The sequence below is a fragment of the Neophocaena asiaeorientalis genome, unplaced genomic scaffold, assembly GCF_003031525.2.
Source record: "Neophocaena asiaeorientalis asiaeorientalis breed wild unplaced genomic scaffold, Neophocaena_asiaeorientalis_V1.1 scaffold242, whole genome shotgun sequence".
Classification (NCBI taxonomy): domain Eukaryota; kingdom Metazoa; phylum Chordata; class Mammalia; order Artiodactyla; family Phocoenidae; genus Neophocaena; species Neophocaena asiaeorientalis.
The window spans coordinates 6,250,929-6,261,754 of NW_020172451.1; the positions used below are offsets into that span (position 1 = coordinate 6,250,929).

General features: G+C 55.7%; 1 protein-coding gene across 2 annotated transcripts in view; it reads left to right on the forward strand.

Annotated features, from left to right (window-relative positions):
- PACSIN2 (protein kinase C and casein kinase substrate in neurons 2) overlaps positions 1–10,826 on the forward strand; it is a 44,059-nt gene that overhangs the window by 28,915 nt on the left and 4,318 nt on the right. Inside the window, exons 5-9 of one of the 2 annotated variants that reach the window (XM_024737455.1) lie at positions 1,043–1,218; positions 3,272–3,392; positions 6,628–6,749; positions 8,831–8,953; positions 9,396–9,592. In XM_024737455.1, the coding sequence (XP_024593223.1) occupies positions 1,043–1,218; positions 3,272–3,392; positions 6,628–6,749; positions 8,831–8,953; positions 9,396–9,592 (739 nt within the window). The remainder of the gene's footprint in view (positions 1–1,042; positions 1,219–3,271; positions 3,393–6,627; positions 6,750–8,830; positions 8,954–9,395; positions 9,593–10,826) is intronic. The other variant, XM_024737456.1, reaches the window with a different exon arrangement.

The following is a 10,826-nucleotide window of genomic DNA, read 5'->3' on the forward strand; positions in this document are numbered from 1 at the left end:
GCACATCCCTGCGAGGTAAATGTGCTAACTTTAGCCATGGCTCTTAGGCTAAAGACATGATACACTGTCCCTAGACACCCTTGAGAATAGGACATACCTATATTCATATTTTCTTCCTGGTAAAACCCCTTCTTGAGGACAGTCTGGGGAGGAACAGCTGTGTTGGGGATGTCTTGGGCTGGAGGAAAGGGGACTAGGACTCTTTTGAATGCCTTGGTGCTGCTTGGTGTCCTTGTCTGTCACCTCATTTGAGTATCAGGATACTGTGACGTAGAAGTACTTCGTTTTCTGAGAAGGAAAGCGAGGCTCCCAGAAAACGAGCGGCACAGGCTTTGGCCACGGGTTTGTCTGGCGCTTGGAGCCCTGTGATCTTGCCTTTAAGGTAACTGTCGAGCCACTGCTGCTGTGGGCAAGATCTGAGGCTCAGCCCTTCCCCGTGGGAGAGAGGACACGGGCGAGTGACGTGGGGCTCGAGGCCATGCACACTGGGCTCCAAGTGACCGCCTCTTCCCCAGTGGCTACCTGTTTGGGTCTTACTCCAGCTGAGAGCCCTGGCAGATGCCAGGAGTGTGATTTGCATTTCAGAAGTGGAGGGGCTGGGACTTGAACTTGGAACTCTGTCAGACTCTGGAGCTTGTTCTCTTTGGGTTTTGGAATCTGGGGCGGCTGGGGGACGGAGCAGCTTTCCCCAAGGGCGACATTGGTGGTGGGGAGAGCATCCAAGATGAGCCTGGGGGGCCTGGCGTGTGGAGTGCGGAGGGCTGTTTCACAGCCAGATTGGGTGGGTGCCCCTCAGGAGCAGAGGTGGGGCGTGAGTCCTCTGGGCAGGAGCTTGCAGGGCAAAGGAAATAGATCGGGTGCTTCTTGGATGTGGGGTCGCCTGAGGAGTAGTCTAGATGCTGATGGATTCAGAAGTGGTGGAGGGGGCAAGGGCCGGGTGATGGACAGGGTGGTACAGAGCCGGGCTCGCTTGCTCTCGGTCAGAGGCAAGTGGGCTGAGTGGAAGTTAGTCTTCAACTCATGTGCCTGGACTTTCTCGTAGACCAAAGAGAAGTACGAGAAGTCCCTGAAGGAGCTGGGCCAGGGCACACCGCAGTACATGGAGGGCATGGAGCAGGTGTTTGAGCAGTGCCAGCAGTTTGAAGAGAAGCGCCTGCGCTTCTTCCGGGAAGTTCTGCTGGAGGTTCAGAAGCACCTAGACCTGTCGAACGTGGCCAGGTAAGTGTCCCTTAGCTGAAAAGCACATCCCAGGGAAGTCAGTGGAAAGTTGCTTTGGCATAAAGATCCGTTGCTGCTCTCCAGCCTTGGGGTGGCAGTGCTTGTCAGAAGGTCTTAAGTTCCCCTGTCCAGGGAGGGCCCTTTGGCCAAGCCTGCCTGTGGCCATGCAGTGTCCTGCTGCCTGGGACAGCTGCTCCCTGGCCTGAGTCGGGTGGCCGCCTGCCACTCTCTGCCAGCTCTGGGTACAGTCCTCTGCATCTAGGCAGGAAGGGAGGGCCGCGGCTTGGACCCGCCACAGTTGCACGTTTGAAATCAACCCGGGAGCAAGTCGAGCAGTTCCGGGGCTGGCACACCCTGCCCCCGGGATGGCCTTTCTTTGAGGACCTTTACGAGGTCTTTTCAATCCAGAGCAGCTGGCTGCCAGCTTGTTCCTTGACATCCAGTGGTTCTGGGCCTCGGGCAGCACAGACCCTCAGAGACTCGGTTCTGAACGGAGACGTGGAGGCTGTGATATTCCTTCCATACTTTCCTTGTCTTTGGTCCCATGACACCTTCGTCAGGGCAGAGGCCCGTGCTAACCCTGGACCTAGACTTCTGTCATCCACATAGCAGAGCCATTTAGAAATGACTCACAAGTTAAAGCTTGTCGTGAATAGGAAATTACATTCCTTTTGTCTCCTTCTAATAGGAAAAACATCAAAAGCAACAGTTATTGTTCAGCTCCTCTGCCAACAACTAACGGATCCTTATGAGTGTCTGTGAAGGAGGGGCATTATTCCCCATCTTGCTGATGAGGGAGCAGGCTGGCGTGGTTAAGGGACTTGCCCAAGGCTACACCGCCGGCTGGGGCAGGGCTGGGGCTGCCAGGCTCTTCTGCGGGTGGAGTAACTCCCATCGTGTGAGGGCTTGTCCTCGGTTGATGTGCCTTGCTTCCCTTAGTCCTCCAAGCCACCCTGGGGAGGAGATGGTGTAGTAGTGTTCTAGGGCTGCCATAATGAAATACCCAAACCTGGGCAGCCTAGAACAACAGAAATTTCTTCTCTTGCACTTCTGAAATCAAGGTGTCAGCGGGGCCTCACTCCCTCTGATGGCTCTGCTGTAGGGGAGGACTCTTCCTTGCCTCTTCCAGCTTTTGGTGTTTGGGGTCAATCCTTGGCCTTCCTTGACTTGTAGACAAGACGCATCACTCCAGTCACATGGCCATCTTCTGTGTCTTCACATTGTCTTCCCTCTGTCTCTGTACCCAAATTTCCCCCTTTTTATAAAAAGGTGGTTTTTTTAATTTACAGATTACCTCTGTAAAGATCCTATTTCCCCATAAGGTCCCATTCCGTGGTACTGGGGCCTAGGACTCCAACATTATCTTTTCTGGAAGACACAGTTTACCCCGTAACAGGTGGCATTATGCACACTCAGTGGAGGAAGACACTGAGGCCAGGCCCAGAGAGGGTAACTGACTTGCTAGCCATACAGCCTAGAAGTGAAAACACCAGGACCCGCAGTGGTCATACTCCTATCTGACACGGTCAGCTTCCTAGGGAGGCGAGCTGCTCTGCGCGGTCAAGCAGAAGCAGGAGTCCCCCCAGGTGGCTCGTGGGGTGTGCAGCCACCACAGCACTGGCCAATCTTTGTTTACTGTTTTTGCACAGCTGAGTGTAAACCTTCCTGCTTTTTTGAAGGGATGAGGGGGTGCTTTCTGACACTGAATTCTGGACCTGGTTAAATGGGACCACACAGATTGGTGGCCCGTGTGGCCCAGATGCCAGCACCTTTTGTATTATCTGACAGAGCAAAGCCAGGTTGTTGCCACCTGGTTTGATTTGTCCGAAGCTGAAGCTATGGCTTCCACGCCATGGTTGTTGTTTGTCCCATTCTGTGTGCATCACGGCCAGATGACCGTCCAACTGAGCCAGGGCAAGGGTCTGATCTGCCCTGTGAAGTCGACTCTCGTGTGGCTGCAGACCATGGCGCCAGCTCTAGGCAGGCCCTGGGCGAGGCTGAGGGCTGGCCTTCCCGTCCTTCAAAAAGACTCACGCTTCTGTCTCTGATTTAGCTACAAAAACATTTACCGAGACCTGGAGCAGAGCATCAAAGTTGCCGACGCGGTGGAGGACCTGAGGTGGTTCAGAGCCAACCACGGGCCAGGCATGTCCATGAACTGGCCACAGTTTGAGGTAAGAGGGGGCTCTACCTATGACCTGTTGGCCTGGGAGGGGCCTAGGCCCACAGGGTCGAGTCATACACCGTTCTTTCTCCATCCAACTCAGCTGGCCTGTGCCCTGTTTATGTGGCAGCCTTTACACTTGGCAATCCTAGAAACCAAGTGGATGTTTAATGTTCTGGGGGGCTTCAGGATTACCAAAGGGCCTTCTGAATCCCTGGTGAAGATGCAATTATGTTCTTTGTAATTGAGAACTTTGATGGTCACTTGTTGACCATCTGGCATTCCCTTCGTGGTGAGTCCCAGGAGTTGCAGGACTTACAGTTCCCTGCTCAACCCTGCGAGATGGCCAGAGAAGGAGTGGCCACAGTGCATTCCAGGCCTGGTGGGCCAAGAGCACCAGCTCAGCAGCCTCTGGTCCAGGACGAGAGGGGAGCATGGTCTCAGTGTGTAGCTGTTTTTACCCTTCACATGAGGGCTTTTCCTTATCTTCTTATATAAATGCAGCCAACTTTGGTGTAGGATTAACTTTCTTCTTTTCCCATTTTCATGGGTCCAAGCTGTCCAGTATCTTTACATGCAAAATTCAAGGACCTGGGGATCTCAAGGCTCTTCCAGCCCTAGAATTGGGTCCCCAGGCCCCACCTGGCCTCCTGTTGATAGCAGAGAAGGCAGTGGCCACAAGTCCCACCACCCTGTTCTCTGAGGGAAAGGATTCTCCCCACCTCGTGGCGAAGCAGGGGCTGGGAAGGGCCCCACAGTGCCATGGCTGCTGCCTCCCCCGGGGAGGATGCTGGAGGCAGCCCCCTCTGCCTTGGGCTCCAACCACCTGGCCCCACTGACTCAGTAGCGGCTGGAGCCCAGGCTGCACTCAGATCCTGCCTCAGCACTTACTAGCTGTGGGATGCTGAGCAAGTCATCTGCCCTTTTTGTGACTCAGTTTTCCCATGTGTAAAACGGGGATGACAACAGCCCCGATCTTCTTGGAGGCTGGAGGTTCAGTGACCTGGTCCGTACTGGGTATTGCCCCTGGACCCACCACACAGAAACTTGTTTGGCCCCGTCCCAGCCTATAGTTTTTTCAGTCCGCATCCCTGTGCCTCTGTTTTCTGGAGTTTCTCAAGAAAGCTTCTCCAGATGACAGTGGGTTCCTGGAGCTGGGCATTCCCCCTGCACTGCCTTTAGGACACCGGCTCCCAACAGGGACCAAGAGCAGAGGCCCGGGGCCTTCCCAGGTGGGAGTGGACCTAGAGGAGACAGCACAGCCCGACTTCTCCCCCCCTAGTGACGGCGCACGGGCGAGAAGCGAGTTGGCGATGGGACTCGTGCGCACACCTGGATTCTCCTCTGCGGGGAGTGTTTGCTGCTCTCAGGAGAGGCTCAGGAAGCCCTCTGTGACGTGTACCTGCCCCAACCCCCAGGTCCCTTAGGGTTGTTCGTCCCTACCCAGAGAAAGGAAGACTTGACAGGCAGTCTTGCTGGGGTGGGTGTCCTGGCCAGAACCCATGGTGGCCCTTCTCTCTGTGGGTCCCACGGGCCGGGAACCCATGCCTGCATGTGTTGCATGCTTGCAGCTCTTACAGGATCATGCTTCCTTTCTCTAATGAAATTATTTGTTTTTATTTTCCATGCCACAAGGATGAAGTAAGTTCCTATTTTATGGCTAACTTACTGAATTCCAAACCTCTTGCAGTGTGTGTTCAGCCCAGGTGGGTCTGTGTGTGGCATCTGCAGCCTGATTCTGACAGGTTAAAGAACCGTGGCCACAGTGTAGCCCAGGCTGTTGTGTTGTCCAAGTTAATAGCGGACCCTTCCCTTCAGAGTTGGCCTGGTGTTGATCACATCGGCCCTTGGAAAGCCACCCCATCAGGACGGATTTATATTTCAAAAGGTCCTATTTGCAGGGCAGAAATAGAGACACAGACGTAGAGAACAAACATATGGACACCAAGGGGGGAAAGTGGGGGGCGGGTGGTGGTGGTGGTGGTGGGATGAATTGGGAGATTGGGATTGACATATATACACTAATATGTATAAAATGGATGACTAATAAGAACCTGCTGTGTAAAAAATAAGTAAAATTCAAAAAAAATTTTTTAAAAAGGTCACTATGGGGATTCTGAGTTCTAGTTGAGTCCTCAGTCAGCTTATTTCAGTTAAGAAGATAATTAACAAATAAATAGGTGACTTAAGTTTGGGGTTGAGGGCCCAGGTCTGCCACCAGCTCTGCATGGGCAAGTCACTTTTCTTTCTGGGTGTTGGTTTCCTCATCTGACAAATTGGCAGGTTAGACTTGAATGTTTCTAAGGTGGCTTCTAGCCTTGAAATTCCATAACTACACATGAGCAAAGCTCATGACTCAAAGCACAGCTCAGAGTCATCCCAAATATTAATTCAGATAAAGTTGTTGGATAATGGGTAGAAATGGGGCAGGGGGAAGAGTTCATTAAATGTGTACACACACATGCTTTTCTCCCAGTGTTTTCAGTGCGGTTGATAAAAGCCTGTTCACATGCTGGAAAAATAGTGACCCTCTGGGGAGGTAAACACTGCTTTGCTTTGTTAGCTAGCCCCCAGCACGCTGCTCAGATGGGGGAGGACGTTCTGGCCAGGGAAGGGCACTGCTCCTTGGAGACTTGAGTGGCTGGGTTGCCCCTGCAGTGATGCGGGAGCTCCCCTGGGACCCTGATTTTGTTTGCACCCAGGGCCCATTTCCCACACTGCAGGCTTGCTCAGGCCCCCACGCCCAGCTCTCTTGCCCTGCTGACGGTTCAGGGCACGGGTGAGAGAGTCTTCAGCACTGAATGCCAAGCCCCTCGGAGGGTGGGCTCTGTCTCCTTTGGAAGCGCGAGGAAACCTGGCGAGGCCTCTGGCTGCTGCTGCGGGCCTGAGGGTCCGGAAGCTGAGTGCCACAGGGACAGGGGTTGGATGGGGAGGCTCCCTGGGACTGGAATGCAGGATCCCTGAATGTCGGCTCCAGTCTTCTTATCATCCATCCGTCCCTGCAGGCTGGGCCTGGTGCTGACCTCCAGGCCCCCTGAGGAGTCCACACTTCGCACAGTGAGGAGGGGTCAGTGGTGGGTGTCATGAGCCCGGGGTCTGCTGGGTAACAAGGGAGAGCAGAGGCAGCAAGGGTAGATGCCACTAACTGTGGGGCAGGCCACTGGCTCGCTGGCTGGTGTCTTAGACTGATGTGGCCTCAAACAAATGAAATTCCTGATTTCTCTCCCTCGGTACCCGTTGCTCAGGAGTGGTCTGCAGACCTGAATAGAACTCTCAGCCGGAGAGAGAAGAAGAAGACTGCTGATGGTGTGACCCTGACGGGCATCAACCAGACCGGGGAGCAGGCTCTGCAGAACAAGCCCAGCAGGTGGGCACTGGGGCGGCCTCAATCCCTGGAAAGGTCCCCTTGGTCCTCTGCACGGGCTGGGACGCCCCCACCTGCAACACCGGGAGACTCCCCGATGGGGCCTCGCAGGGAGCCCCAGGGCCATCTTTCCAGACACTCCCTGGCTGCCTGCGCTCTGCTGGGCAGTGGCCCAAGGTCATCTCTGGAGAGAATCATCAGTCCACCTGGTGCCAGAGCTGCAGAAAGATCCAGAGGGGGAGCCTTTGCCACAAATGTGCTTTGGGCCCCAAATGAGGGGAAGAACTGATGTTAGGTGCTGGTCATTATGTGTCCCCAGTGGTGCACACGGGCAGGTGGAGGTCACTGTCGGTGGGGTCCTTCAGGAGGGTTCAGGTGTCCTGGCCAGGTTTGTACTTATTTCCCTGTGCCGTATGCAGGTGCCTTATTCGGGGGTGGGGCATTGTCAAGTGCCCCCTTTTTCAAATTACCTCTTTGCTGAGAGCACTGGTTATTTCTGACCTCATTGTTTGCTAAAACTGAGTTTGGATCAAAGAGGTGGCACTGAGGTCCTTTAGAACCTCCTGGAAAGTGTGTGCCAGGTGAGGCCACAGAGTTCCCAGCAGATAATGTTGCTGTCCTCTGCAGAGCTGAGGCTGCCCTGCAGGCCCTGGGCCCAGAGGCCTCCACGGCATGCTGGGTGATAACACACCTCAGGCTCGTGGCTTCCTAGGAAGAGTCAGCGCAGGTTCCGCAGGCCTTTCTGTAGCCCTGGGCACTCAAGCCCCCGCCCAGTCTCCCTGGGCTGACATGACCACTTGTCATTCAGCTGCTGTGCCACCATCTGGGCAGGTGGGCCTGATTAAGTGACTGCAGCAGTGAGCACCGTGCCAGGGGTCAGGCCAGCACCTGTGTGACTATGGGCAGGGCGGGGCGGCCTAGGTTGGCCAGGGCTGCTGCACAAATTCAGCTGCCCAGCACCAACCCCCTTTCAGATCAGCTGGAGAAAGGTGCCGAAGAGGGAGGAGGGCCTGGTGGTCTTAGACATGTGGCCCTGATGTAGGCAACAGGCAGGCATAGGCCCAGTGCCTCTTGCCTGGCCTGAAACCAGTGAGGCAGTTGCCGGCCACTTGGGGTCACTCTGGTGACATTTGAAGCATTTCCTTGCCTACCCTCCTCTGCTCTGACTGAGCCATCCCCCCAGCACTTTGTGGGCCCCGCTCCGTGCCGCCCTGGCTTGGGAGGTGGTGCTGGCCTGGGGAGCCCTGCCCTGCAGCTCAGTGGTGCAGTCCCTCAGCTCAGAGTTCTACAGTGGGGTGCCTGGGCTCTCGGGGGCCTGTCTTATCTCTACCATCTTGTTCTACACTCTGCATTTCATCACCTGGCTGTCAGCACTCAGGCCAGGCTGGGGTCAAATTTCTCTCTGGTCCCCTCTGGGCCTGGCACACAGTAGGCAGTTGATACAGTTAAGCAGATGGATTTTCCCTCTCTGGAGCACAGAAGGGGTCCTTTCTTCCCAGAAAGGGCTATTCAGCAGGCTTTGGTTCCGATTTTGGAAGTTGCAGACCCAGAAGAACCAGGGCGGAGGCTGTTGGGCCCTTTTGTAGTCAGAAGGAGAGGGTACGCTGCTCTGTGGTGTCTGGAGAGCTCCGGGACCTCCCTCCTGCCCTCGGCAGGGCTCTGAGCCTCCCCGGCTGTCACCCTCGCCAGGCTGAGCCCCACAGGCTGTTGGCTGCCAGCTCTCAGCAGAGAGCCAGGTGGGGCGGACTATGGAGAGAGAGAACCCCTGAGCCCAGAAGCACTTTGCTCCAGCGACAGCCTGTGCCCACCTCAGGGCTCCTGTTCAGGATAGACTGTGTTCAGACACAAGGAGGGCAAAGGGAAACCTTGTTCTCTCTTAGACACTTAAAGCGCAATTAACAGCCAAAGCGTTGCCAAGCGTTTTGCTAAAACAGGCTTTCTGCGCAAACAACATATTCCTCCTATTTGACGGGGAGCCGATTTGTCCCTTCAAACCCTGGCCCTGTGATCCTGCAGCTGGGAGCACCCCGGACCTTGGGGGCCACCGAGTTGGGGTCCCCTGAAAGCTCTCTCTCTCCCCGTAGCGACTTTAGTGTCCCGAACAACCCCGCACGGTCAGCGCAGTCACTGTCCAGCTACAACCCCTTCGAGGACGAGGACGACACGGGGAGCACCGTCAGTGAGAAGGAGGACATTAAGGCCAAAAAGTTGGTGAACAAACGTTTCCCTCTGGTTTCCACCTCGCTCCTTTGTCTCTCCTCTCTGTCCAGGGTCTCACCCCCTCGGCACTCAAAGCAATGCATGAGGCCTGCAGGAGGTGGCCCGGCTGCCAGCTGGTGGACGGTCTCTGGCTTCTCGATCTCTTAGGGAGGGAGGCACCAGTTAACAAGCTGTGGTTGCTTTTTCTCTGCCCTCTGTTAACCCATGTCAAGGTCCCGGCACACCAGCACAGGAAGACGGGCATGCCGGGCGGCCCCACAGGGAGCCTGCCCACGCAGGGCTGCTGAGGGGGCTGTGATCCTGCAGAAGGGGTCCCAGCCCAGCCCCAGGGCTCCCTCGGCTGCCTGGGCGGGGACCAAGGCTCCAGGCAGGGCTTCAGGCCTCTGCCAACCCCATGCTCAGGGCCCCTGGGTCAACCCTTTCTTGCAGTGTGAGCAGCTACGAGAAGACCCAGAGCTACCCCACGGACTGGTCAGATGATGAGTCTAACAACCCGTTCTCCTCCACGGACGCCAACGGGGACTCAAATCCATTTGACGAGGACACACCCTCGGGGACGGAAGTGCGGGTCCGGGCCCTTTACGACTACGAAGGGCAGGAGCATGATGAGCTGAGCTTCAAGGCTGGTAGGTGGCCCTCCCGGCTGGCATCTGGGGCGAGTGCTTCCAGCCTGCTGGGGGAGGTGGTTGTTTTTTAAGTCTGCTAAAATTTCCTGCTAGTTTCATTTGTGTGTTCGCCAGTCCACCCCCCATTTTAAAAGTAGCAGATGGGGCTTCCCTGGTGGCGTGGTGGTTGAGAATCCGCCTGCCAATGCAGGGGACAAGGGTTCAAGCCCTGGTCCGGGAAGATCCCACATGTTGTGGAGCAACTAAGCCCGTGCGCCAGAACTACGGAAGCCCGCTTGCCTAGAGCCCATGCTCCGCAACAAGAGAAGCCACTGCAATGAGAAGCCCACACACCGCAATGAAGAGTAGCCCCCGCTCTCCGCAGCTAGAGAAAGCACGCACGCAGCAAGGAAGACCCCACGCAGCCAAAAATAAATAAATAATTAAAATAAATAAATTTAAAAAAAAAAGGTAGCAGATGTGCAACACCAAAGCTTAGAAGACAGCGAGGTGCCCATGTGCCTTTGCCCAAGATGCGGCCTCAGCAGGGCTAAGGCCTGTGCACAGGAGATGCTGATCACCAGGCTCCCTGGAAGCAGCTGCCCTATGGGTCCCCAAGGGAAGCCTTTCTCCAGAGGCCCACAGCTGGCAGAGGAGCCCAGACCCCAGAATAGCAGGCAGCGTGTCCGTGGGGCTGCAGAGCCTCATCTTGGGGCAGTGCTTTTCACACTCTTTCTGCAGCCATGCTGTGTGCACACCTACCACCAACACACCTTTGCTGCCAGTAGCTGAAACCCCGGTTTTATAGACCAGTCTGGATCCTGATTGTATGAGCTCTGTGGGTGGAGATTTTCTATCCTGTCCTTTTTTTTTTTTAAATGCTGCAGCCCTCCATTTGAAGAGCACTACCTTAGAGCCTGTCCAGAGACGCTTGATCGGCCTGTGCCAAGTGGGCCCAAAGGGAGCCAAGTTCCTTCCTTCTGCCTTGCCCCTCCTCAAAGCCAGCCCAAATTCAGCATCCATCCCTCCAGGGCAGGGGCTGTGCTGGGCCCTGACTCAACCAGCACAGGCTAAAGTGTGCCCTCCATGCTTCATCTCTGGGACAGACCCTCACTTCTGACCCCACCCCACCCCGGCTGGGGCTGTGTCCGGAAGCCCTTGTCTCTGCACTCAGCAGGCCGGCCAGCTCTCCCCGGACACTCGACCCCAGGGTTGGTCATTGGGTGCCTCTGGCTGGTTGTAGAAAGTTCTTTTT